Source organism: Nycticebus coucang, chromosome 21 (genome assembly GCF_027406575.1).
Source record: "Nycticebus coucang isolate mNycCou1 chromosome 21, mNycCou1.pri, whole genome shotgun sequence".
Classification (NCBI taxonomy): Eukaryota; Metazoa; Chordata; class Mammalia; order Primates; family Lorisidae; genus Nycticebus; species Nycticebus coucang.
The window spans coordinates 37,735,264-37,759,481 of record NC_069800.1 but is presented as its reverse complement, the minus strand read 5'-3'; the positions used below and the strand labels follow the sequence as shown (position 1 = coordinate 37,759,481).

General features: G+C 48.6%; 1 protein-coding gene across 1 annotated transcript; it reads right to left on the bottom strand.

The window, feature by feature from the left end:
• Positions 1 to 17,633: 17,633 nt before the first annotated feature.
• Positions 17,634 to 23,692, bottom strand: SRXN1 (sulfiredoxin 1). Its single transcript, XM_053573478.1, has 2 exons — positions 23,351 to 23,692; positions 17,634 to 19,698 (listed from the first exon to the last, which is right to left on the bottom strand). The coding sequence occupies exons 1-2, from the start codon at positions 23,558 to 23,560 to the stop codon at positions 19,495 to 19,497; spliced, it is 414 nt and encodes a 137-aa protein (XP_053429453.1). The 5' UTR covers positions 23,561 to 23,692; the 3' UTR covers positions 17,634 to 19,494.
• Positions 23,693 to 24,218: the final 526 nt, after the last annotated feature.

Genomic DNA, 24,218 nt, shown 5'->3' with positions numbered 1-24,218 from the left:
ACATCTGAAGGCAACCTCTTGAGCACTAGAGCACTTGAGCACTTGAGCACCACCTGGCTAAACCACTCCCAAATTCCTGGACCTCAAAAACTGTGAGATATTTAATAATAAATTAATTATACAGTGGATGCTTCTGGGGAAAAGAGCCATATGTCAGGGAACAGGAGTAGATGGCCCTCAAAATACTATGTAAGTGTAAGTAAGACCCATGCAGTCAAAACATGTTTTGGGATGCTTTGTTATGCAGGAGAGATAATCAATGCAGAGGGCTCTGGTACCCGTCCCAATAACAATCTTCCTCTCGGGGCTCCTGTGGCTCAAAGGAGTAGGGCGCCAGCCCCATATGCCAGAGGTGGCAGGTTCAAGCCCAGCCCTGGCCAAAAACTGCAAAAAAAAAAAAAAAAACAGTCCTCCTCTCCACCTCAAAGAAACCACTCTCCTGATACTTATTAATATTATTCCCATGAATGTTTTACATTTTACTATGTGCTATAAATCCTTACACAATATGTGGGACTATATTTCATTCTTTAAAATGTGCAGAAACACCCTTTATGTAATACACGCTTATCGTGTCAATTGTATGTTTCCTTTCCGACATTTCCGCTTCCTTCCATGGTGTGCACTGGAGAGCAGCCACAGTCCATTTGCCCTGCTGGCTACTGTTGCATTGGTGTATTATGTGAATACACCATAATATGTTATTCTCAAGTCTGTGTTGGTGAACATTTGGGTTGTTTCTGGGTTTTGCCACAACAGTGCCGGTAACACCCAGTCTACCCTAGCCCCCTCTTTACATGGCAGCTTCTTGTTCTTAGAGGTCTCAGCTCTAATGGGTTCTCTGTTCTCACATGCCCCCCAAGCTGGTCTCTCTCTCCCTATTTTTCCTTCTAGCACCTGCTCTGTGTGGTTAACAGTTATCTCTTCCTTTCCTGGAGAAGGAGGGTAAGACCCATGAGGGCAGGAGCAGCAGTAGGCGACCTTCCCGGTCCTGCCCGCACACAGCAGGCCCCTAATCAAAATTGCCATGTCGGGAGAGGCTGAGAACAGCTTCCTCACTTTGGGAAGGAAGTGTTCATTTTCCCATCTGCACTGTGGAAACTTCAGATCACTTTCAGGAACATTTAGGTTCAGCTCCTGGGAGATGCCTCAGATTTTATTTGAAAAGAATAGCCACCTTTATGTAACGGGCCTAAGCTGGCACTTGCCTTTTCTCATCAGCCACTTATTGATCCTCAGAAATAGGAACTATGACTATTTTCTAATTACAGAGGGATAAACTGAGGCAAAAAGAGGTTAACTTACTTGTCACAGGATTAGCAAGTGAGGGAGCTGGGATTTGAACCAGAGACTTCCTGGAGCTCACTATCTAATCCTGGGACCACCCTGCCTCAGTGGCTCCCACCACTGTGGGAGGCAGAGGAGGAGGAAGGTGAAGGTCAAGTGTGAAGAGGATGGTTCAGGCTAGATTGGCAGCCACTTTCCTGAAGGCCTTGGCCTTTGGGGCATTCCCATTACAAGGCTCTGCCACTTCCACATCCCCTTGTCTCCCAGCCCTTATGGGTTTAAGACATCTCTGCTTCCCACATTGCGCTCCCCTGCTCCGGCTCCAGACTCTAAGGGGTCCTGCTGTGTTCCAGTGGCCCATAGCCCTTGCCTTCCTCGTAGGGAGGCACCTCTTTCTAGGGATTGAACCCAGAAGTTGAGGTCTAGGGTCACAGCCCAGCTGCAGTGATAGGACAGGGAGGGTCTTTCCAAACCAGCACCTTGCATTTTCCCAGAAACGATGCAGGGGGAGAGTACAACGAATCCAGGAGGGCCTCTATCTCTCTGGGGAACCGGGGTATGTGGTCATGTCTTCTTAGACCTGGGGGTTCAGGTCCAGGATGGGAAGGCCTCTGGGCATGGGTGGCACCTTCTCCCTGGCAGGCAGCATCCACAGAGACTGGGCGGGGTCCATGGGATAACTTCTGAGCCTATTGTCCCAGCTGTCTTCCATCTCCTCTTCCTTTTAATTAATTAATTAATTAATTAATTTCCCAATCATTCTCAGCCAGGCACTGAAACTGTCTTTCATTCATTTAACAAAGCCTTCTTTAGGGCCTACTGTATGTCAGGCACAACTGATAAAATAATAAATACAACTGACCAAAATCCTGGCACCTATGAAATGCACTTTCTATATGTGGAAACACACAAATAAAAAAGATAAGAAATAAAAGAAAATTAAGCAGAGAAGAGATTATCATGTTTTTTGGCAGGGTGGCCCAGAGAAGCCTCACCCAGAAGTTGATACTGAGAAGAGATTTGAAGGAAGAGGATCCCAGGCAAAGGGAATGTCCAGGGCAAAGCCTTGGGGTGTGAGAGGTGTATGGTATGATCGAGGCCACAACTAAGAGGCAGGTGTGGCCGTGGTGGAGTGAATGAGGGGGACCAAGTGGAGGGGCAGGTCCTGGAGGTCCTGGGAGGCCATTGAAAAAAAGCAGGAGTTAATTCTGGCATTTCCACCCCCATCCTCCCATGGCCCCGTGGCTCCTACTGAGAACTTGGGCAGAGGAGTGACCCAGTCAGAGTTGGTGCTAGAGATAATCCCTCTGGCGAATGAGTGGAGAGAATGTCGAAGGGCAGGAGTGGAAGCAGAGAGCTCACTGTCTAACCCCGGCGCTAGTGATTCTGGCAGGAGATGATGGAGGCTTGGACAGCGACAGTGGGCAGTGGCTGGATCCTGGATCTATTTTGTAGGTGGCACCCACATGATTTAATAGATTTAATGTTGGATGAGACAGCAGACTGGTCCAGGGAAACCTCCAGGTCTGACTGAAGGGAAGGAAGCCTTGAGTTGGGGGAGGCTGGTGTGGAGCTGGCTTTGGACAGGGGCAGGTTAGGTCTGAGGGGCTGTTAGATATCCTGGTGGGAATGTTGAGGCAGCAGCTCAGAGTGAATTCTGTCCTGGAGATACACTTTAAACATCACTGACTTGGCTTGGCACCTGTAGCTCAGCAGCTAGAGCGCCAGCCATATACACTGGAGCTGGCAGGTTCGAACCCAGCCTGGGCCTGCCAAACAGCAAATGACAACTACAACAAAAAATAGCTGGGTGTTGTGGTAGGCACCTGTATTCCCAGCTACTTGGGAGGCTGAGGCAAGAGAATTGCTTAAGCCCAAGAGTTTGAGGTTGCTGTGAGCTGTGATGCCACAGCACTCTACTGAGGACGACATAGTGAGTGAGACTCTGTCTCAAAAAAATAAAAAAATAAAAAACAAACAAAAAATAAACATCACTGACTTAAAACTAAAGCCAAAAGAATGGATGAGAGCAGGCAGCAGGTTGGAATAGATAGAAAAGAAGAGGCTACAGTACAAGCTTTTGCTACAAGGATACAAGTTTTAAGTACATTGGCTGTTAGAGATTTATTAAATTGATACTTTATATTATTCTAAGTGTCTTTCAAATAGTAACTCATTTAATCTTGGTAACTGTCCTGTGATGTAGATACTATTGTCATTATTACTGGTTTTTATGAAGATTAAGAAACTGAAGCACAGAGAGGTTAATTCACTTGCTCAGGGTCACACAGCTGGTAAGATGTGGACACAGCTTTCAATGTAGAGCACAATTCAGAGCCCTTGTGTTTCGCTGTCACCACATGCTGCCTTCACCACTGTGTAGCAGTTCCACATAAGTGGGTGCCCATGGTGGTTGGGGGTAGGAGAAAAAGGAGTGGAGACCGAGGGAAAAAGTAAAATAAAATGAAGCACACGATGGCAGTGAGCAATGCCTTGAGAAATAGGATTAACCCAGCTCTCTGCACCTGATACAAACAAGTAAAAGGAGGAGGAAAAAGAGGAGGAAGAAGGGAAGAAGAAGGAAAAGAAGAAGAAAGAAACCTTTAGCTGGACTCTCCAAGGCATAATCATACAACCCCGTGACCCCAAAGTTCCTTCCCTAGCTGGGCCTGGCTGCTTCTCTGATCTCACTCCTGACCCTTCCTACAGGGCTCCAGCCACATCCTGTCCCAGAAACCCACATGATCCCATGTTTGAGCCTTTGCTTGTGCTTGTTCCTCTGTCAAAAGAGTCCTTCCCTCCCTTTGCTATCTCAGGAACTCCTACACATTCACAAAAACCCAGCCTAAAGGCTTTTTCCTCGTTTTCTAGGCTTCCACTCCTTTGGGCCCCCACAGGCCTTTGCACATCTCTTTCCTGATTGGCGCACCTGCTGGTCTCCCCTGATGACCACTGAGCTCCTGGAAGGCAGAGACTGGGTCTGGCTCATCTCGTTAGCCCCTCTCCTGAACCCAGAGCCTGGCACATGGTGGGTGCTCCACACGGGAAGGTATCATGTCCATTTCACCGAACTTTGTAGCTGCAGTGTCTGACTAACAGTGGGTGTTTGATACATATAGTTGACAGATGAATGAATGAATATGTGATGAAAGGATGAATAATGACATTAAATCTATTTCCCAATAGCAGCACAATCTCAGTGCTGAGAAAACAATCCACAGTCATATAAAATTTTGATCCTAGACCCTTTGTTCCTAGAGGTATAGGATGTTGCTGAAGAAGAGTCCTGGGACAACAGCTTGTGACCTTGGGCAAGTTTCTTAACCACTCTGTGCCTCAGTGTCCTCATGGGGTCATTGTGAGGATGAAATTTGATCACGTATGCCAAGCCCTTAGCTCAGTACCTGTACATCACACATGCTTATTAAATATAGTTTTGCCATGAGCTATATCTATACCTGAATTTATCTTTGGAAATGATGTACTTACAGAAAGGTTGCAACAATAATACAAAGAATTCCTGTATACCTTTCCTCCAGATTCCTTAAATATTAGCATTTTATTATCATTGCTTTATCGTTCTTTCTCTGCATACATTTTTGTCTGAACTGTTGCAAGTTTGAGACATGGGAGCTCTTTACCTCTAAATTAATTATTTCATGTAAATAAATTATTTCTTCTAAAAAGAAGAACTTCTATGAAATCATAGTACAAATACAAAATCAGAACATAAAGATTGATGTAATACTATTGTCTATCCTATACCTGTTGAAATTTTGCTAATTGTTCCACTAATGTCCTTTGTAGAAAATAAAGAAGAAACTTTTTTTCTGATACACTTTCTAATCCAGGAAACACACTGGTTTTTTTTTTTTTTTTTTTTTTTTGGTGCAGTTTTTGGCCGGGGCTGGGTTTGAACCTGCCACCTCTGGCATATGCGGCTGGTGCCCTACTCCTTTGAGCCACAGGTGCCACCCTTAATTTTTATGTTTCTTTGTCTCCTTTACCTGGGACAGTTCCTCAGTTTTTCTTTGACTTTTATGCTGACACCTTTTGAAGAGTATAGGCCAATTGTTTTGTAGTCTGTCCTTCTGTTTGGATTTTCCTGTTATTTCTTTATGATCAGATCCAGATTAGGTACTTCTGTCAAGAACACCACAGAAGTGATGCCGTATCCTTCGCAGAGCTTCCTGTCAGTGGCATACGCCTCGGATGATGTCAATTTGCCTTGTTAATGAAGATGCTCACTCTGATCACTTGGTTAAGGTGGTGTCTGCCAGTTTTCTTCACTGTAAAGTTACTATTTCTTCTCTGTAATTAATAAATGTCTTGTGGGGAGATACACTGACACAATGTAAATGTCCTACTTCTCTTTATACTTCCTGCCTACTACTTCCTAGCAGGATGATACATTTTGCATTAAATGTAACTGTTATTCAACCAAGGACCAAATGAGTATGGACCAATATTCCAACAGCCCAAAAGAGTGAGGAAAATCTCCCTCCCACCCCATCCATACCCCAATTCTTTTCCCAAGCATCCCTAGTTTCATTATTTCTTGTGTCCTTCAGAAATGTCTTATGCACAGACAAATGAATGCATACATACACCATTTTTTAGGGTTATATGCATACAAAACGTAGCTAAAAGACCTGGCGCAGTGGTTCACTCCTGTAATCCTAGCACTCTGGGAGGGCAAGTGGTGGATTGCCTGAGCTCACGGGTTTGAGACCAGCCTGAGCCAGAGTGAGATCCCCATCTCTAAAACAATAGTCGGGTATTGTGACGGGCGCCTGTAGTCCCAGCTACCTGGGAGGCTGAGGCAAGAGAATCACTTAAGCCCAAGAATTTGAGGTTGCTGTGAGCTGTGATGGCATAGCACTTTACAGAGGGCAACAAAGTGAGACTCTGTCTCAAAAGGAAAAAAAAATGGCTAAAGATACATATCTCCTTGTATCTCACTTTATTTCATTTAATATTTTGGAGGTTGTTTTATATTTGCACATAAGAGAGGCTCTTGCAGATTTTAGAAACTTATTTCCATCTGAGGTGCAATCCCAGGGTAGTGTAATCTCTTCACATTCACAAAGAAGGAAACAGACTCAGAGTGAGGAAGGAACAGGTTCCCAAAGTCAGAGGCAAAATAGACTTGGAAACCAGCCAGGGAGCCCTGCACGAGCAGACATGTCTTACATGGTGGAGCCAGGCCTTCTAAGGGCCTTTCCAACAAAATGCCAGACCCAGGCTCATGCCCCCTTTCTCAGCCTGGTTTCTCCCCACTCTCTATACCCCACCCCCTGCCAGAGTCCCCTTAGTAGCTCTGGTTAGGGATTCCCTTCTAGCTCCCCGCTGGGCTAGGCCTTGGGAGCACCATTGATCCTCTGACAGCCCAAGATAGATTGGCAGGGAGTGTGTATTCAGGTGCAGGCGTGAGCACATGGAGGCCAGATGAGGGGGGGAGGGGTCCCCAGGGTTGAGGACCAGGGACCGAGCAGGGCAAGGATAGAGCATCCACATGCACCTGCCTCCTCTCCCTCTCCCACCCGCTCCTGCTCTTTCTAGGGCCTCTGTTCCTCCCGCTTCCTCTCACCCCACAGCCTCTCCTCTCTCTGGCCTGTGGGGCCTGGGGGGTATAGCAGTGAGCAGCTGGGATGTGGAGTGCACCTCACTCCGTTGGGTCCCAGCTCAGGCCCTCCTGTGAGACTCAGGCAGATGACAGCTCCTCTTGAGCCTGTCTCCTCAGGGCAATGAGGAGGAAACAGGCTTCAGTGTCCAGCAGGCAGTGAGGCACAGATAGTGTCTCCATGTCCCTTCATTGGCCTCTTAAACCTCCCACTGCTGAGTCTCTGCCTGGTTATGGAGTCTGCCAGCCGAGATGGCCCCTCAGCTCTGCCAGTTGGAAGTTCTCTCTTCTCCTTCACAGACATCTGTCCTCTGTGGCTTCCCCAGAGCAGTATGGACTCCATCATGGAGGGGTCAACCCAGATGCCCTGAACCTCTGAAAGGCCTCAGATGGCAGGGCATCTCAAGTGGATACGCAAGCACTGCGCGTTCTGCGAGGGGAGCCATGAGCTGGCTAGAACAGCGTGGAAGCAGGCTCAGAGAGAGGGATGGGAGAGACTGGGGGGGGGGGCTCAGTCAGTGAGGAGGGGCTCAGAGGAAGAGAGGTGAGCACAGTGAGACCCACGGGGACTCAAGAGCAGGCTCAGAAAGGCTGGAGGTACAGAAAGGGGTCTGCAGAGCTGGGAGAGAGTGGGGCTCAGATGGGGGGCGTGGAACTCAGAGAGGGAGATGTGGACTCAGACACGGGGGCAAAGGCTGAGATGGGGAGAAGGGGACGGAGAGGAGGGTCAAACTTGGGGAGGGGTGAGCATATACCATCTTCTACAGCTTGGGGAAAAGGAAGGCTGTTCTGTGGAAGGTGGGAAGTGAGTGGCACCAGAACAAAGCCTGGGGGAGCAGCCTGGGCCCCGCAGCTCCTTCGCAGCTGACAGACCTCGAGCTAATTACCATTAATGAGCAGCTGGGCCCAGTTTCCTGGGATTTGCATTTGCAGCGATAATCAGCACCGCTGTGGATGGCAGCCAGTGCCAGCCTTCCAGGGGGTGGCAATTCGGGGAGGTAAGATCGCAGGCTTCACTGGGCTGGGGAAGGTGTGGCCTTGCCTCCCCTGCAGATGAAGAGACAGATGAAGGACAATCTTGACTGGGGGCAGGGTGCTGGCATCATTCACCAACCTAGGCCCAGGCTAGGGGTGCAGGTCCTGGGGAGGGAACAGAAGTTGTGGCCCTCACAAGCCCTAGGACATCAAGCAGGGAGGGCGCTTTGGTTGTGCGACAAGCTGCTCACTGTGGAGATGAGGGAACAGACCCTGGGGGATGATGTACTTCTCAAGCTCACACAACACTGCAGCAACTCTTGTTGGGTGAGTCTGTGCCAGACACTGTCCAAAGCACTTTTCTGAATCTTCACTGCCAACCCCATGAAGTGGCTACTATTATTAACCCCATTTTACAGGCGAGGAAACTGAGGCACGGGCAGTCACACAACCAAGGCCCAGCAGAGCCAGTCTTCTCTGTTGGTCCCAGCTAGTGCAGTAGGGCCAAGGAGCTCTTAGACCCTGGCTTTTCCTGGTGATGGGGGCTGACAGTGAGTCTTTCCCCCTCATTCCCCTCTCTGCAGGGATGCCCGTATGTTTGGTGCCCCCAGCAGGGTTGGGAGGTGAGACTTAAGTATAAATAAATAAACAGGGAGCAGATGGTGGTGGTGGGGTGAGCTGGGAGGGGCAGGCTCAGGGCCTCCCACTTCTTCTTGAGAAAACATTGCTGGGCCGGAGCAAATGGATTCCAGACTCAGGGCCTGGAAGCCCCCTCCCCAGGACCGCTTTCCTGCCCTTGGGAGAAATGGTGGACTGAGGCCTTGAGTCATTCCCATCCCTCATTTCCTTCTCTTTCTCCTGTATTGCTTTGAGTAAGTTACTTTATCTCTTTGTGCCTCCATTTCTCCATCTGTCAAATGAATGGGAGAAGAATGAACTCTGTCAAGTTTCTGCCTTCCCTTCTCTGGGAAGCCTTTCTTGATTGCTCCAAGAAGAGTTTGTTAAGCAACAGCTAGAGTATCAGGGAGGATATGGGTATTTGTGTCTTTCATTTCACAGCAAGCTATTCAATAGATATTTGCTCGGGGTTGGCTATTTGCCTGGCACTATGCCACCCTCAAGGCTGACGTAGTATCCAGCACAAGGCTTTTCTCTGTAGCTCCAGAACTGGCTCAGAGTAGCCAGCTATAAGAATACTTGTCATGGGCAGCGCCTGTGGCCCAAGGAGTAGGGCGCCGGTCCCATATGCCGGAGGTGGTGGGTTCAAACCTAGCCCCAGCCAAAAAAAAAAAAAGAATACTTGTCATGTGAGTGAACACTTACATGGGAGGGTGGAAGGGAGGTGAGGACCTGATACATTTCCCAAACATGGAACCTGCCTTATTGGGGGTGGGAGGTGGGTGGGGAGTGGATAAAAAATGTTATGAGTGAGCAGCAATGAGTTATGAAATAACATAGATCCATAGTAAGAAAGTGGGTTTTTTTCAGTATCTCCCAGTCCATGCCAGCAACATGTTTCTGACATCTATGATCTCTCTCCATGGAGAGGAATCATCTTGGGCTCAGAGTATCTTCCGACAACGCTATTCAGCTAGAATTTGAGAATATTGTTTTGTTTCTGTTTTTTTCATTCTGGTCAGTAACCTTTTATTTGTATTTGGACATTGCTGGTGGGACTTCAAAGAAGTTCCATTACACAGGAGAAATGTTTGGCACTTGCTGTTGAACTGATTGTCTAGGATCAGGGTGGTCTTAATTAAAAGGGGGCACTAGGGAACTTTCGGGGTGATGAAAATCTTTTGTGTTTTGATTGTGGTGGTAGTTGCATGGCTGTGTACATTTGTCAAAATGCATTACATGGTAACACTTAAAATGGGAGCACTTTATTTTATATAAATTAGACCTCAAAAGTGATTTAAAACACATGTTGAATATATTAAGTAAATGGTACAGAAGCCATGTGGGTGAAAGTTGTCCACTACATAGTAAAGTTTAGAATAAGTAAATAAATGGATAGATAGGAGACAGAATGAATGAATGAATGGGCAAATGAGCAAGGGAATGCATATCTTTCCCATCTATGGTATAAGTCTGTTCTATACACCCCCAATATATTGGGTGGTCCTAATCAGAGGTTGTCCTATCTCAACTTACATAGCTCTTAAAATAGGGAACTCACTACCTTATGGCCTGGCCCTTTCCATGTCTGAACACTAGGAGTGTGCAAAAGACTTTTCTTCATATTAAGTTGATCTTCCTGGAGGTCCCCTGCTCTCTGGGGTCCATAGACACATCTATTACCCTACCTGGGAACAGCTCAAATGTTCATGCTTCCCAGTCTGCTATTGTCTGGGCCCTTCACTCTGTTCTGCCCATCTTGGTGGGGCAACAGGACAAATAACAACAAGTACATAGGCAAATAAACAAAATAATTACATGTTATAAACGAAGAAACAGAGTGAGATTATTGGAAACAAGACGGCAGCGGTAGGGGGAGTCTGGAGAGGCGAGGGAAGCCTCTCCAGGAAGGTGATATTTGAACTGAGACCTGAAGAATGCAAAAGATCCAGAAGAACTGAGAAAGAGCATTCCAGGGATGGGCAAGTGCAAAGGCCCTGAGGTCAAAAGCAATGGGGAACTGTGAGGCATCCAGCCTGGCTAGAGGGGGATGAGCAGGGACAGGGCAGGGAATTTAGGGTGCTGACAGTGAGGAGCCTGAAATTATTTTCTAAATTCCAGCCCCAAATACTTTAGCAAGAGATGATGTGATGTGACATATTTTAGTAGACACTCAATATTTACTGAATTAACACTAAAGGCCCTTCTATCTCCAATAGTTTACAGTGGTGCTTCCCCAGGTGACACCGATGGCCTTCAGGCAACAGGACCATGTGGTGGTCAGACGAGTGGCCTCCAGAGAGGGCCTGCCTGGGTTGAATATGGCTCTGCCTGGTTCCTGCTGTGGCTGTGGGCAAGTCTCTTGTCTCTCTGAGCCTCAGTTTTCTCAACTGCAAAGTGAGGGGTCAGAATTGTGCCTTCCTTATGAAGTTAAATGACTTTATTTTTGGAGAATAGGTCCCACGGTATCATAGTGTTCTCTGCTTGTAAATACAATTTAAAAGGGTGAGGACACACACAGAGCAAAATGATTAATTTTTTTTCAGTCTCTTCCAGCCCTGATGTTGGCAAGCAGAGTCCTGGGTTGGTGGGGGTAGGGATCTCTAACGCTTGCTAACAAAAAGACAACAGCTTAGGGTGATTCACATTTACAGCTACATGTATCTGTGCTACACGGTATGGATTTGCCATTTAACTTGGCTATCTCTAATTACCTTAATTTTTTTATTTATGTAAAACAAAAGCAAATAGATTTAGAAATTCAAAGACAATGGTCCCTAAAGGCGATGGCAAGCCTTCTTGCCTTAAGTGGCCCAAATCGTGAAGGTGGCATTTGACGGGACTTTAAGAAACATTTTTCTGGCTTGGCACCTGTGCTCAGTTGTTAGGGCGCCAGCCACATACACCAAGGCTGGTGGGTTTGAATCCATCCTGGGCCAGCTAAACAACAATGACAACTGCAACAAAAAATAGCTGGGTGGTGTGGCCACCTGTAGTCCCAGCTACTTGGGAGGCTGAGGCAAGAGAATTGCTTAAGCCCAAGACTTTGAGGTTGCTTTGAGCTGTGACACCACAGCATCCTACTGATGGTTACATAGTGAGACTCTATCTCAAAAGAAAAGAAAAGAAAAGAAAAGAAACATTTTTCTGACCTCAGCTCTTCATTGTGCTCTTCAGGAACTGGAGGGCCCTCTGGGAGTCATGGGCTTGGCCAAGTGTCTCAGGGAGAACAGTGGGAGAGCAGGATTCATCCCCGGGTCTCTGGGATTCTGTCCACACTCTGGCTTGCAGTAAAGGTTCTGGAATGGCCTGGTGGACTCCCCAGACTGGGAGTCACTGGGATGCTCTCTCATCCTCTAGATCCAGTCTCATCCATGGTCAAATCCTGGGGCTCCATCTTCACATTACATCTGGATTCTGATCACTTCTTCCCACTCTGGTGCAATCTGCCAGGCCTCATGTGGGGCTCTGGTGACAGCAGCAGTAACCCCATCACTGCCTTCCTGTCCTGCTCCCCTCAGCAGCGAGAGTCAGACCACACCCCTGCTCTGCTCAAAGCCTCACTGGGAGGAAAAGCCAAAGTCCTCCCCATCTGTGACAGAGTGCCCACCTCTCCAGCCTGCTCTTCAGCCCAGTCCCCACCTTTCTGCCATCCCGCTTCTTGGACACTCCAAGCAGGTTGCTACCTCCAGGCTTTTGCATGTGCTGTTCCCTCTGCCTGGAACACACCTCCCTCTGACATCCACAGGGCTTCTTTCCTCTCTTTGTTCAGGTCAATGCCCCCTCCTCAGCGAGACCAACTTCCTTACCTAAACTAATATTTTCTGGCTCATTCTTTCTCCCTGCCCTGCTTTTCCCTCAGAGCACTTCTCACGACCAGATAGAGCATTTTACATTCCATAAAGATTTTGTGTGTGGACCGATCTCCCTGAGTGGACTTCAAGAGGACAAGGGTTTCCAATCTGTTTTTTGTACTCTAATGGCCCTGGTGCCTGGAATGGTACTGATTTGTAGACTGATACCCTCTGTGGCCCTCTGGGCATGACTTTCCTCTCTGCCTGCCCCAGCTCTCGCCCCTCAAGAGCAGGCCAGGACAGCCAACCTTGTCCCTCAGGGGAGAGGTTTCCAGCTGCAGAGCAGACCCCCCAGTCCTCCATCCCCTGTAAGCCTGACAGGGGCTGCACCCTCTGGAGAGAGTCCTCTAAAGACAGGGGGCCTCAGGGCAGCCCTGCTCACCGCCTCAGTGTCTGAGAGTGAGTGTGAAGAGTGACTATGCTTGTCCCCTCTCCACAGACAAGGAAACTGAGGCTTGGAGAGGTGAACTTGCCTCCAGGACAGCTGTAGTCTCTGATCCCTCCTCTGTCAAATGGGGCTAATCAAGCCTCCCTTCTAAGGGTCACTTGAGGATTAAATGAGTTAAATGAAACCTTTAAACACTAGGTAGTTAGGGTCCTCAAGCTTTTTAAACAGGGGGCCAGTTCACTGTCCTTCAGACCGTTGGAGGGCCGGACTATAGTTCAAAAAAAAAACAAAAAAAAAAACTATGAACAAATTCCTATGCACACTGCACATATCTTATTTCGAAGTAAATAAACAAAACAGGAACAAATACAATCACACCACTGCACGTGGGCTGTAGTTTGAGGACCCCTGATATTCATCTGGCACATAGTAGGTACTCAACAAATGTTGGCTACTACTATTGTTTTCTGACAGGTCCACTAACTTACCAGGGTCTCACAGGTAGTAAGTGGCACAAGCAAATTCACACCCAGATCTGTCTGAATCTACAGTGACTCCTTCTCACAACCACAAATAATAATAATGTTAATTACAACAGCAACAATAGTAACAATAGTAACACCACCACCACCATTAATAGCGTTTTTCTCTGCAAACAGGTTGGGTGTCTCTAAGGGTTAGAGCATGAGGTCACCAGGTGGCAGTCCCTGTCCAGCACCCACGCCCTCAGCAGTGGCGGCGATTGTCCTGCCCGAGTCTCCCTCGCTTGGCAGGGACAGGTGGGCAGCCCGGAGAGCTTCCTGCTGGGGTGCCCCCAATCCTGTTGCCTCGGGGGCAAAACGGGGGTGGGGCGCCCAGGGAGCTCCCTCCTTCCCCAAGAGGCAAGCGCAGTTCTAGGGCTCTGGAAGGGCCGCGGGGCCTGGAAGACATTACACGGCTGTCGGAGGGGGGCGTCGCTCGTAGTTCCGGAGGGGGTCCCGGCAGCGGACGCGCTGGGTGAGGGGACGGCCGGCCACAAAGCGTGCTTTGTTCTACGCTACCCCCGGGAGCTGGAACCAATGGATTGGCGGCAGCTGAGGTCATCTGTCAGGCAGAGCCGGGGGTCAGGCCCCGGGAAAGGGCCGCAAGCTAGGGCTGGGCGGGTGGGCCAGCAGGGGTGCACGTAGGGGGTCGATGGTAGGGGTGAGAGATCAGCAGGTCGCTGCTCCGCTTTGGGCCTCAGTTTACCCGTCTGTCCAACTGGGAGGATCATTTATGTCCTGAGAATCAAAGTATGGAAACTAGGATGATGGTGGTGGTGGTGGCCTTGTAATGAGCAGTTTCTATTACCCTCTATGGAAGTGCTAAAGCCAGGGGCTGGGCAATAACTGGAAGCCAATGTGGTTTGTACCTGCAGTGGGTGTGCATGGGAGGCAGGATGGATGTCTTGCAGCCCAGGGGAGTCAGGGCCTCTCCTTGGTTCCCTGCTTTGAGCCTGGCTACAGGCTTGGCCTGCCTTCTCCTGGCTGAGTCCCAGGACCCATGGGAGCCCATCCTTGGTGCCCCTGGTCCAGGGTAGAACAGGGCTGAAGTGACCCAGATAGATGTTCTTTCTGACTAGAGGTAGGTCCATCCCCTACAAAACTAGAGCCCATTCATTCATTCATTCATTCACATGCTCTATCTGCACGTGCCTCAGTGTTCCTATCCCTGAGATAATTATCTAAAATTTTGATACAGGGTCCCCTGGGGAGGAGCCATCAAGTATAGGGAGCCCAAGAAATTGCCCCAAATATGTACATGTCACCGTGGAAAGGGCTCACAGCTTTTTTTCGTTCTCAACTACGTTTAAGACCCACAAAGAGATTAAGAAATGCCGCGTGGAGTGCAGGGAAGGAAAATGGGTTCCCAAACTCTGCTGGAAGGTATGGCATTTGGAATTGGTCAGTATCTTGTAAGTTGGGAATGAGCCTGTGTTATGAGTCAGGCTACTCCACCCCTAGGGGTACAGCTGAGAGGGCATGGAGGGATAGTGGTGAGTGTTCATGAGAGAAATAATTATAATCCCCCAAATGTCCACTAATAGGAGTGTGACTAATAAATCGCTGTATTAATGTCCTGGAACACTGTACCGCAATGAAAAGGAATGATCCAGACCTACATGGAATTTATCTATCCAACAGATACTATTGAACACTTACTACATATCAGGCTCTGTTATTAGCCCTGGAAAAACCAGACAGATGAAGTCCTGTCTCAAGAATGTACATTCTAGTGGCTACGACAAACATGAACAGATACAGGGATGATTTCAGAGAATATGATAAATGCCATGAAGAAAATAAAGCTGGGTAAGGGGACAGAGGGATGGAGGAGTGGGCAGTCTTAGGTAGTATGGTTGGGGAAGATGTGACATTTGGACAGAGACCAGAATGAGAGAGACTCTAGGAAAAACACAGACACTAATGGGTTAGGTAGCCAGGGCATCTTGCCAAAGGAGGAAAACAATCTGCAAAATAATATCAAAAAGAAAAACATTCTTGGCTCGGCGCCTGTGGCTCAAGTAGCTAAGGTACCAGCCACATACACCAGAGCTGGCGGGTTCGAATCTGGCCCGGGCCCGCCAAACAACAATGACGGCTGCAACCAAAAAATAGCCAGGCGTTGTGGCAGGCGCCTGTACTCCCAGCTACTTGGGAGGCGGAGGCAGGAGAATTGCTTCAGCCCAGGAGTTGGAGGTTGCTGTGAGCTGTGATGCCACGGCACTCTATCCAGGGCGACAGCTTGAGGCTCTGTTTCAAAAAAAAAAAAGAAAAAAAGAAAGAAAGAAAAACATTCTTTACTTAAACACACATACATTACTACTAAGTTAGATAAAGTTCTGGAAGGGTATATGCCAGATTCATGAAGGTAATTGTCCCAAGAGGGCAAGGGGACAACCAGGACTAGGACTTAACGGTAGAATTCAGCTTGCCTCTAATACTTTACTTATTCAACACTTTAATATTTTTAAAGGCAAATATACTCAAAAATAACTTGTTAAATAAAGGATATTTTAAAAGTCTACCCTGGTGAAGGGGGTTGGTTCCAGGGCCTTGAGGAGCCTAAGGGGTCCCTATGCACTGCCTTGCACCAGAACTAAGTTCCTGGGGGAAGGGACACAATGGGTTATGGGAGCCCAGAAGAAGCACATGGTCCTACTAGGAGGGGCCTGGAAGCTCCTTGGAGGAGGTGCCTTCTTTGCGGAGCTGGAGATTCTCTGGCTCAGTGCTCCCAGCATAGACAAGGGAGATAGGCCTACTCCAGACTTCCAGCCAGGTTATGCCTGAACTCCTGAACCTGGGTTAGCTATTGGGCCTTTCTCAGCCCTGCCCTTCCCATCTGTTCCTTCCCACATCAGCTGCTTTGCAGGCCCAAGATCCAGACCTGCCCTGGGGGCAGGAGAGCAGCGCCACCTGCTGTGGTAAAAGGGAAACGCAGCTTTTAGACCCCATCCAGCGCGACCCGCAGGTTATGCACCCTTCAAAACCCAGCTGCTCTTCCTTAACACCTTGGCTGCCACGCTAGAAAAAAAATTTGCTTTCCTAGGTGCCACAGTGTGTTATTATGAAAACAGAATTTAAAACGTTAAAAACAAAACTATCCTTTCTAATTTAATGAAAATTGTTTTCTGTGTGTCAGGCCACATGAGTTGTATGTGACTCATGACATACTTATAGAGTTTATTTCTAAAATTTGAGTCTTTTGTCATTCCACAATATTTAATTGTGTCTGTAGTGGTCTGTGGGTGGTCCTGGATAAAAACCTCTGAATCATACCCCCTAAGTATGTGCGACAAAATCGTGTCACCGCATACCACCCTATCAATTTTGTTCAAAAAGCGGCCAGATGAACATTCAAGGTAAAATGCAGTCAGAAGTTATGGTAATCAGGGAACACAGACCAGCAATGAGGAGCTCAAGTGGCCCCCCCGACCCACCTGCGAGCAGGGCTACAGGAGGTGAGGGAGATGACTTGACTGACAGTGAAAACAATGAGCAGAGACATATGAGTCACAAGGCCTTGGGCTCAAAACTTGTTTGAACGTGAGTTAAATACAACTCACATAACAGTTAATGTGTTAAATAACTAGTCCCTTCCACTCTGTTTGGCACCTCTTTCCCAGTGCCTATTAGGGTCCCCAGCGCCGCCCATTAAGATCTTCTTTATAAGAAGAAGTTTCAAGAGGCTGCGGCCACCAGGCCTTATTCTAGCCCAATGGGCATAAGAGGTGTCTACTATCAGGACACAGTGGCATCTCACAACAGCACAGTTCACAAAGCATGTCCTCAGCTTCCTTGATCTTTGATACAAACCTTAGGGGTACACAGTCCAGTTGACAGCTTGGAAAAAGTCCCTAGGGGAGGGAAAGGCTTGCCCAATGTCAATGAGTAGCAAGCTGGTCCCAGGACATAAATACCCTAGAGCCCAGCCTGGGGTCTCTCCTATCCATTGGGGGTGGGAGTGGAGGCAGTCATTCTATTTAAAAATAATTGAAGCAGTCTAAATAAGTAGCTCTCAGCTTGCAGTCCCTGAATGACTGCATTGCCGTCATCTGGGAACTTGCTATTAATGGAAAACCAAATTCTCAGACCTTGCTCCAGATTAACTGAATCAGAAACTCCAGGGGCAGAGCCCAGCTGTCTGGGATTTAGTAAGAGAACCCAAACCATTGGTCTAAAGCAATCGCACTCCTCTTTTTTTTTCATTAAATAAACTTTTATTTTGGAATGATTTTAGATTTACAGAAAAGTTGCAGAGAGAGTACAGAGTTCCCCTATACTCTTCACCCAGCCTACCCTAATATCAACATCTTACGTAACCATGATGAATTTGTCAAACCAAGAAAATGACACTGGTATGTCATGTCTAACTAAAATCCAGACTTTATTCAGATTTCCAGTTTTCCTACTAATGTCCTGTTCTTGTTCCAAGATCCAATTCCAGAAACCACATCACATTTAGGAATATATCCCTTTTCAGTTCTATTATTGGTTCCCTCAGTTATCTTTCCCTGGGACAGAGAATGGGTGGGAAAGCTGTTGTCCTTGTTATTGAGCCAGGGAAATTGAGACTTAAAAATGTCAAGTGACTAGGTTCTCTTAGAGGGCAATGAGAACAAGGCCCACTCAATCTGAATCCTTCCTCTATCTGTCTCTTTCCCCCCAGGACTCTTGCTTTTCAGAATCCCCCCTGGAATACTCCCACAAGCCTATCTTCATCCCACCAGGGCAGACAATGAGATACCCTTACCGGAGTTGGTCCAGGTCTTGCAGAAACCCACTTCCTGGCCCATCATCTCTTCCCCTAGACCCTGAAGGCCAGGGAAACATCTCAGTGGCTTCAGACTGGGCAGAGTGAAGCCCTATGGCAGAGACATACATAGAGAGAAAGAGACAGAGAGATAGAGACCAACCAAAATTATTTGTGATAGATGAAAAATGGTCACAAGTTCTTTGTGGCTTCTCCCACCAGGACATATAAAGAGGTGTAGTCTGTTTCCCATCCCTTAAATCTCAGCAGAGCCCTGATTTGCTGTGACCAAAAGAACTCAGCAGAAGAGCCACTGTCCTAGTTCCAGGCCCAAAACTCAAGAAGTCTTACAGCTTCCACTCTTACTCTTTTGTAACCCTGAAGGTATAATGTGAATAAGCCTGAGCTGCATTGCTGGAGGACACGTGGGAGAGAACAAAGTGACCCCAGTCTAAGCCTGTCACCTGCCAGACAAATGAATAAGGCTATCCCAAACCATCCAGGCCCAGCTGATATGGTAGCTGACCATAGCCTAACAAGGGAATCCTGGGCAAGACCAGCAGAACTGCCCAGATGAGTCCAGCCCAAATTGCCAACCTAAGTTTTGGAATGGATTGTTCTACAGCAAAGGCTGATACATGATTCCTCATTTCTCTCTTGGTAATGGGATCCCAGTTTTATTTCAGGAGGAAGTGTGCCAGTGTCAGTAGATGAAACATGACTGGTCTACCCAAGGGTGACAATTCTGCTGTCCTCTGCCCTCTTTATAGCTGGAAACAGCAAAGGTAGCTGACTCAGACCAAGGAGATCCAAGTCAAAGTATGCAGGGGGAGACAGCAGCAGACAGGTTTCTGACAGAGGTTTTACTTTCTGATAGGGTTGACAGGTTCAGCTAGCTTGGCCCTTTCTCTTCCCCCCCATCTTTCTTCCTTGAACACAGACATGATTTCTAGAGATATAGCAGCCATCTTGTGACCATGAAGTATTAAGCAATGAAGGCAAAACAAAAGAACTGTAGAGATATAAACTCTACCTTTGCTGAACTGTTGGACCAATACCAGTAGCCACCTATCTCCAGAATTCATGCTAGGTGGAAAAACAACCCCCTGTTTAAGCCACTGCAACCAAGATTTTCCTTTACTTATAGCTGAAAGTAGTCCATACAACAAGTTACTATTCTTGTCCTTAGGAATGTGAAACCAGCAGCATGTGGGTCTGCAAACCCTTTCTCATTTCATCCTCTCAATAATCCATCAAGAGTAAGGTTAAAACCCTATTTTCACAGAGGTAGGGATTGGGGCTCCCACATTGTTCAGAATGAGTCCAAGGCCTTGCAGCTGGCTAAGGGGGATCAGAGTCAGACCCTTTCCCCAGGTGCAAAAAGAATACACTCCCTGATACTCCTACATGTCCAGCCTGCTGGAGGTCAAATGTGTTTTCTGGGCTCTTGAAGGTGGTGACAGGTGCCAAGGAAGCTGCTACTGCAAGTCTGGTGTGGATGCCCCCAGGTATACACGTAGGTCCGTGAGGGTGGACTGAACAAGTTTGGCAGGGATGGTCTCTCGCTGTAGCTGCTGGTAAGCTGCATAGCGGTGGCAGCCCCCAAAGGAGTAAAAGTAGTCACCACCCTGGGCCCCTTTGATCCAGAGGACATCAATGGGGGGTACGCTGTCTGGGTCCTCCTGGAAAGAAGGGGCACATAGTTAGTGGGCGTGGTACAGTTCTTGACAGATGGCAAAGCAGACTTTGTCAACCTATATTGGGCTCACTGGTGCTCCCACTGGCTCATGAGAGACAATTGTTAAATAGCAAGGAATTTTGTGAGCCGGTTGACATCACCTTGGTAGTTTGAAAGACAGCCATGGTGAGAGTATTTACACTAGGGAAATGGGCAAATGCTACAAATCAGGGATTTTTTATATCCCCTAAATACCCAGGTGTAAAACATTTATCAGTACACCACATAAATTCTCTACATGTGGCTCTGTTCTAGACTCTGGGAAGCCAGAAAGAGACAGATACAGGCCTTGCCTTCATGGGGCTTTAGTCTAAGCGGAGAGATGGAACAAAGAAGTGAATAGTAGAGTGACAAATGCCATGACAAAAATAAGATAGGTGCTATGACAGGGACTGGGGTCCATAAGGCCACTCTGAGATGACACTGAAGCAAGAGTACTTGGGAAGATGGGAAAGCAGAACAGATTAAGGACCTGACTGTCTCAGTTCAGATCTCAGCTCTGCTATTAGCAGCTATGTGACCTTGGTCAATTAACATCTTTGTGCCTCAGATGCCCCATCTTTTAAGTGGAGATGAAGATAATAGACCCATCTCACAATACAGAATATGCATGTAGTAAATGAGTTAATATATGTAAAGTGTTTCAAACAATGCTTGGCACACGCAAAGCGCTGGATAATGTACACTGTGTATTACCTAAGGGATGAGCATTCCCATCAGAGAGAGGAGCAAATGCAAAGGGCCTGAGGCGTGATCAAGTTCACTGTGGTGGAGGCACAGCAAGGAGGTCAGAGAGACTAGAATAGACTCAAGGGCTTGAGGAGTGGAAGAGGTCAGAAGGGCAGCAGGAGCCAGCTGATGTGGGGCTGTTTCTAAGAGCAGCGGGTGGCCCTGAAGTGTTTTAAATGGGAGGGGGTAGCATGATCTGAGACATATCCTCAAAGTTGTCACAGTTGAGAACAGGCTTCGTGGGGTGGACAAGGGCAAAGCAGGCAGGACAGAGGTGAGATCTCTGACGGTATTCAGCAGAAGATATTAACACAGACAATGGTGTGGTGGGGACAGGTTAGGGACATGTTTTTAGGGGGCAGATCTGAAGGGTCTTGTGGAAGGAGTGGATGTGAAAGCAAGAGAGAGAAGAGAATCTATGTGGATTTCCTGCTAGGGCCCCAAGCCGTCAGGTGGAGAGTGGGTCATCCTCTTAAGTAGGGAAAGGCTGAGGCAAAATGCGGTATGGGGTAGAACACGCTGGGAGACCTCACTAAGTGTAAGATGACTAGAAGGCCTCCTGCCACTGGCCCATGGGTTCTCTCCTGCTGCTTTGGTAGAGTCATTTATCCATAAATTCCACAAATAATTATTTAGAAGGCACAGCAGTTCTAAGCTGGAGCTCTAGAACCTGACAAACCTGAATTTGAATCTCAGTTCCTTTACAGAGAGGTGAGGGGCCTCTGAGCAAGTAGCCTCACCTCTTTGAACATTGTTTTTCATCTGTAAATGGGAACCAGCTTTCCTACCGGGATGTTGACTGGATAGTGAGCTTATGTACAAGGAGGCGTCAGTGGGGCACTAATGAGGGGCAGCCAGGCCAAGCAGGCCTTGTGCTAGGCACAGGGGTCATGAAGGTGGGTGGGCAGAATAATGGTTCTCAAAGATGTCCACGTCCTAATCCTTGGAGCCTGTGAATATGTTACCTTGCATGGTAGAAGGGACTTTGCAGATGGAATTAAGTTAAGGATCTCAAGATGTGGAGATTACCCTGCATTATCCAGATGGGTCGGAGGTAATCATCAGGGTCCTTAAAATTGGAAGAAGGAGGCAGAAAAGGTCAGACTGATGTAAGGAGGAGTTGAACCTCCTGCCTTGGCCTCCCAGAGTGCTAGGATTACAGGCCTGAGCCACCCCACATGGCCTAAATGTGTGCTGCTTTTAAGACACTGCATTTGCGCTAATTTGTAACAGTGGCCATTGGAAACTAATACAGTTTGCAAGTAAACAAAGGCAGATCTGGATCATTTTTTTTTTTTTTCTTTTTGAGACAGAGTCTCACTTTGTCACCCTAGGTCGAGTGCTGTGGTGTCATAGTTCACAGCAACCTCAAACTCTTGGGCTCAAGCAATCCTCTCGACTCAGCCTCCTGAGTAGCTGAGGACTATAGGTGCCTGACACAACACCAGCTACTTTTCTACTTTTAGTAGAGATGGGATCTCCCTCTTGCTCAGGCTGGTCTTGAACTCCCGAGCTCAGGTGATCCACCTGCCTCGGCCTCCCAGAGTGCTAGGATTACAAGCTTGAGCCACCACTCCTGGCCCCAGATCTGGTTCTTGTCCTCACAGAGCATATGGATCTAACATGGAAGACAGGTGTCTGAACAGACCATTAAATTCCAGTAGGATCAGAGCTATGCTGGTGGGCACACAGGTTGCTGAGAGGCCAAGGAGCCCCTCACCCAGTAGTGGTGGTCAGGGAAGATGCTGACCCTGAGACAGGAAGATGAAGGAGGAGTTAGAAACAGAAAGGAAGAGATGGAAGCACTTCCTGACAGGAGAAACAGCCTGTGCAAAGGCCCAGTGGTGGAAAGAGCAGGCATGTTTAGATCCCTGCCTCCCACAAACAGCCATGCACTGTGCCAGTGCTGAGGCCAAGATTTGACTATGTCCCTCCATGCTCTTGTGGTGTTCACATGAGGTGGGAAGACCGATAATAAAACACAAACAAATGTGTAATATAATTTCTGGTGGACATAGCACTACATGGAGAAATACCTCAGGCTCAGGGACAGCTATTAAGGCCAGGGATCCATTAGCAAGGGTAGCAGAGACCTGAACCTGCTGGGTGCAGGCCTGTGGACATCTGGGGAAGTGGCTTCAGGCAGTGAAGACAGGAGTGCAAATCCTAGGGCTGAAAGATACCTGGGCTGTACCAGTTTGTTGGGGCTGAGGGATCTCACAGGCTCAACTTTCAAGGGTCTAAGGGGAAGGGGACACAATGCCATGTAGGTCCAGCCTGACACAATGTAGCAGCCAAGTTCCTGCCAAGATCACTGCAGCATTCCTGGACACCCTCCCTCAATGATGGCGCTGACCCCGTCCTCACCCATTTCCAGTTCAGACAAGGCCCTCCCAGTTTCACCGCCACTGTCACAGCCATAAGGAACCACAGCTTCTCTCTGGAGAGTATGGTGGCCATGCAGCTGGGCACTGTGGCCCGGCTGCCTACCTGTGAATTCCAGCTGTGCCACTTTCTAAGTGTCTGGCCTTGGACAAGGTGCTAAAAATGATCCTGTGTCTCAGTTTCTCGGCTGAAAATTGAGACAGTTATCTACCTCATAGCTGTTGGTACAGAATGCTAAGAACATAAAACAGCCCCTGGGCCACTAAAAGCTATCTTTATGAGTTAGCGATCATCATTTAAACTATCTCGTCTAATCTCGTCCTTGCTCACGTGAGGCGACAAGGCCCAGAGAGCGCCAGCCACTCGCTCAAGGTCACACAGCAAATGCCCAGCTCTGGGTGAGCCTGGAACCGTTCTGTCTGGGGTCCAGCGCGACCTCCCTCTTCCGGAGCCCTCCCTCCAGCTGACCCCCAGGGCCTCACCCGGATCGTGTCCACGAGGCTCTGCACCTTGGCCGGGTCCAGTACAGACGGCAGCGGCCGAATTAGCACGCTCAGAGGCACGTTGTGCACCGCGGCGATGCAGCCCGAGTGGATGCTGCCGCTGTGAGCGCCGCCGCTGGGTCCGGGACCCTCGGGTGCCCCCCGGCCTGCGCTCGCCCTGCTCAACGCTCCCCTTGCGCGCAGCCCCATCTCGCCGCCGCCGCCGCCTCGGGACGCGCGGCCTCCCCAGGCTTTAACTCGGGCCGGGCCGTACCATTTGGCGCGGTCGGGCGGGGGGTCCGGGCCAGCAGCGCGAGTTTCTCCCTGGGCCCAGCAGTGGTCTGGCCCCAACCCGGCGGTGCCCAGCAGGACACCTGTCCCGCTCGCTGGGCGTGGCCCGACCGGCTCCGGGCTCCTGCTCTCCGCCGGGGGGCGCCTCGCTGCCTCCTCTCCAGCGCGGGGCTCCGGGGAGTGGAAGCGCCCGGGCGGGCTGACTCAGGGTGAGTTTGCAGGTCCTGGGACGGGAGGGGCGTGGGTGACGCACAATCCGGGGTGACTCAGGCTCTCAGGGGCGGGGAAGAGGGGGTTGGGGAGGATTGTGGCCGGACCTGCCCAGCAAGGATGAGTCGGCAAAGCAGTGCTTGGCCGCCCAGTCCGTCGGAGCCCCAGGGATGACAGCCATACCACTGGTAATACCCTCCCCGTAATACTCGTAACACTTTGCACGTATATTAACTTATTTGAACCTCAAAACAACACTGCAAAGTAGGTATGATTATTTTCCCCATTTTACGGACAAGGAAACTAAGACACAAAGAGGTTTAAGTGATATACTCAATATTGTGGAGTAATAAGTGGCTGAATTAGG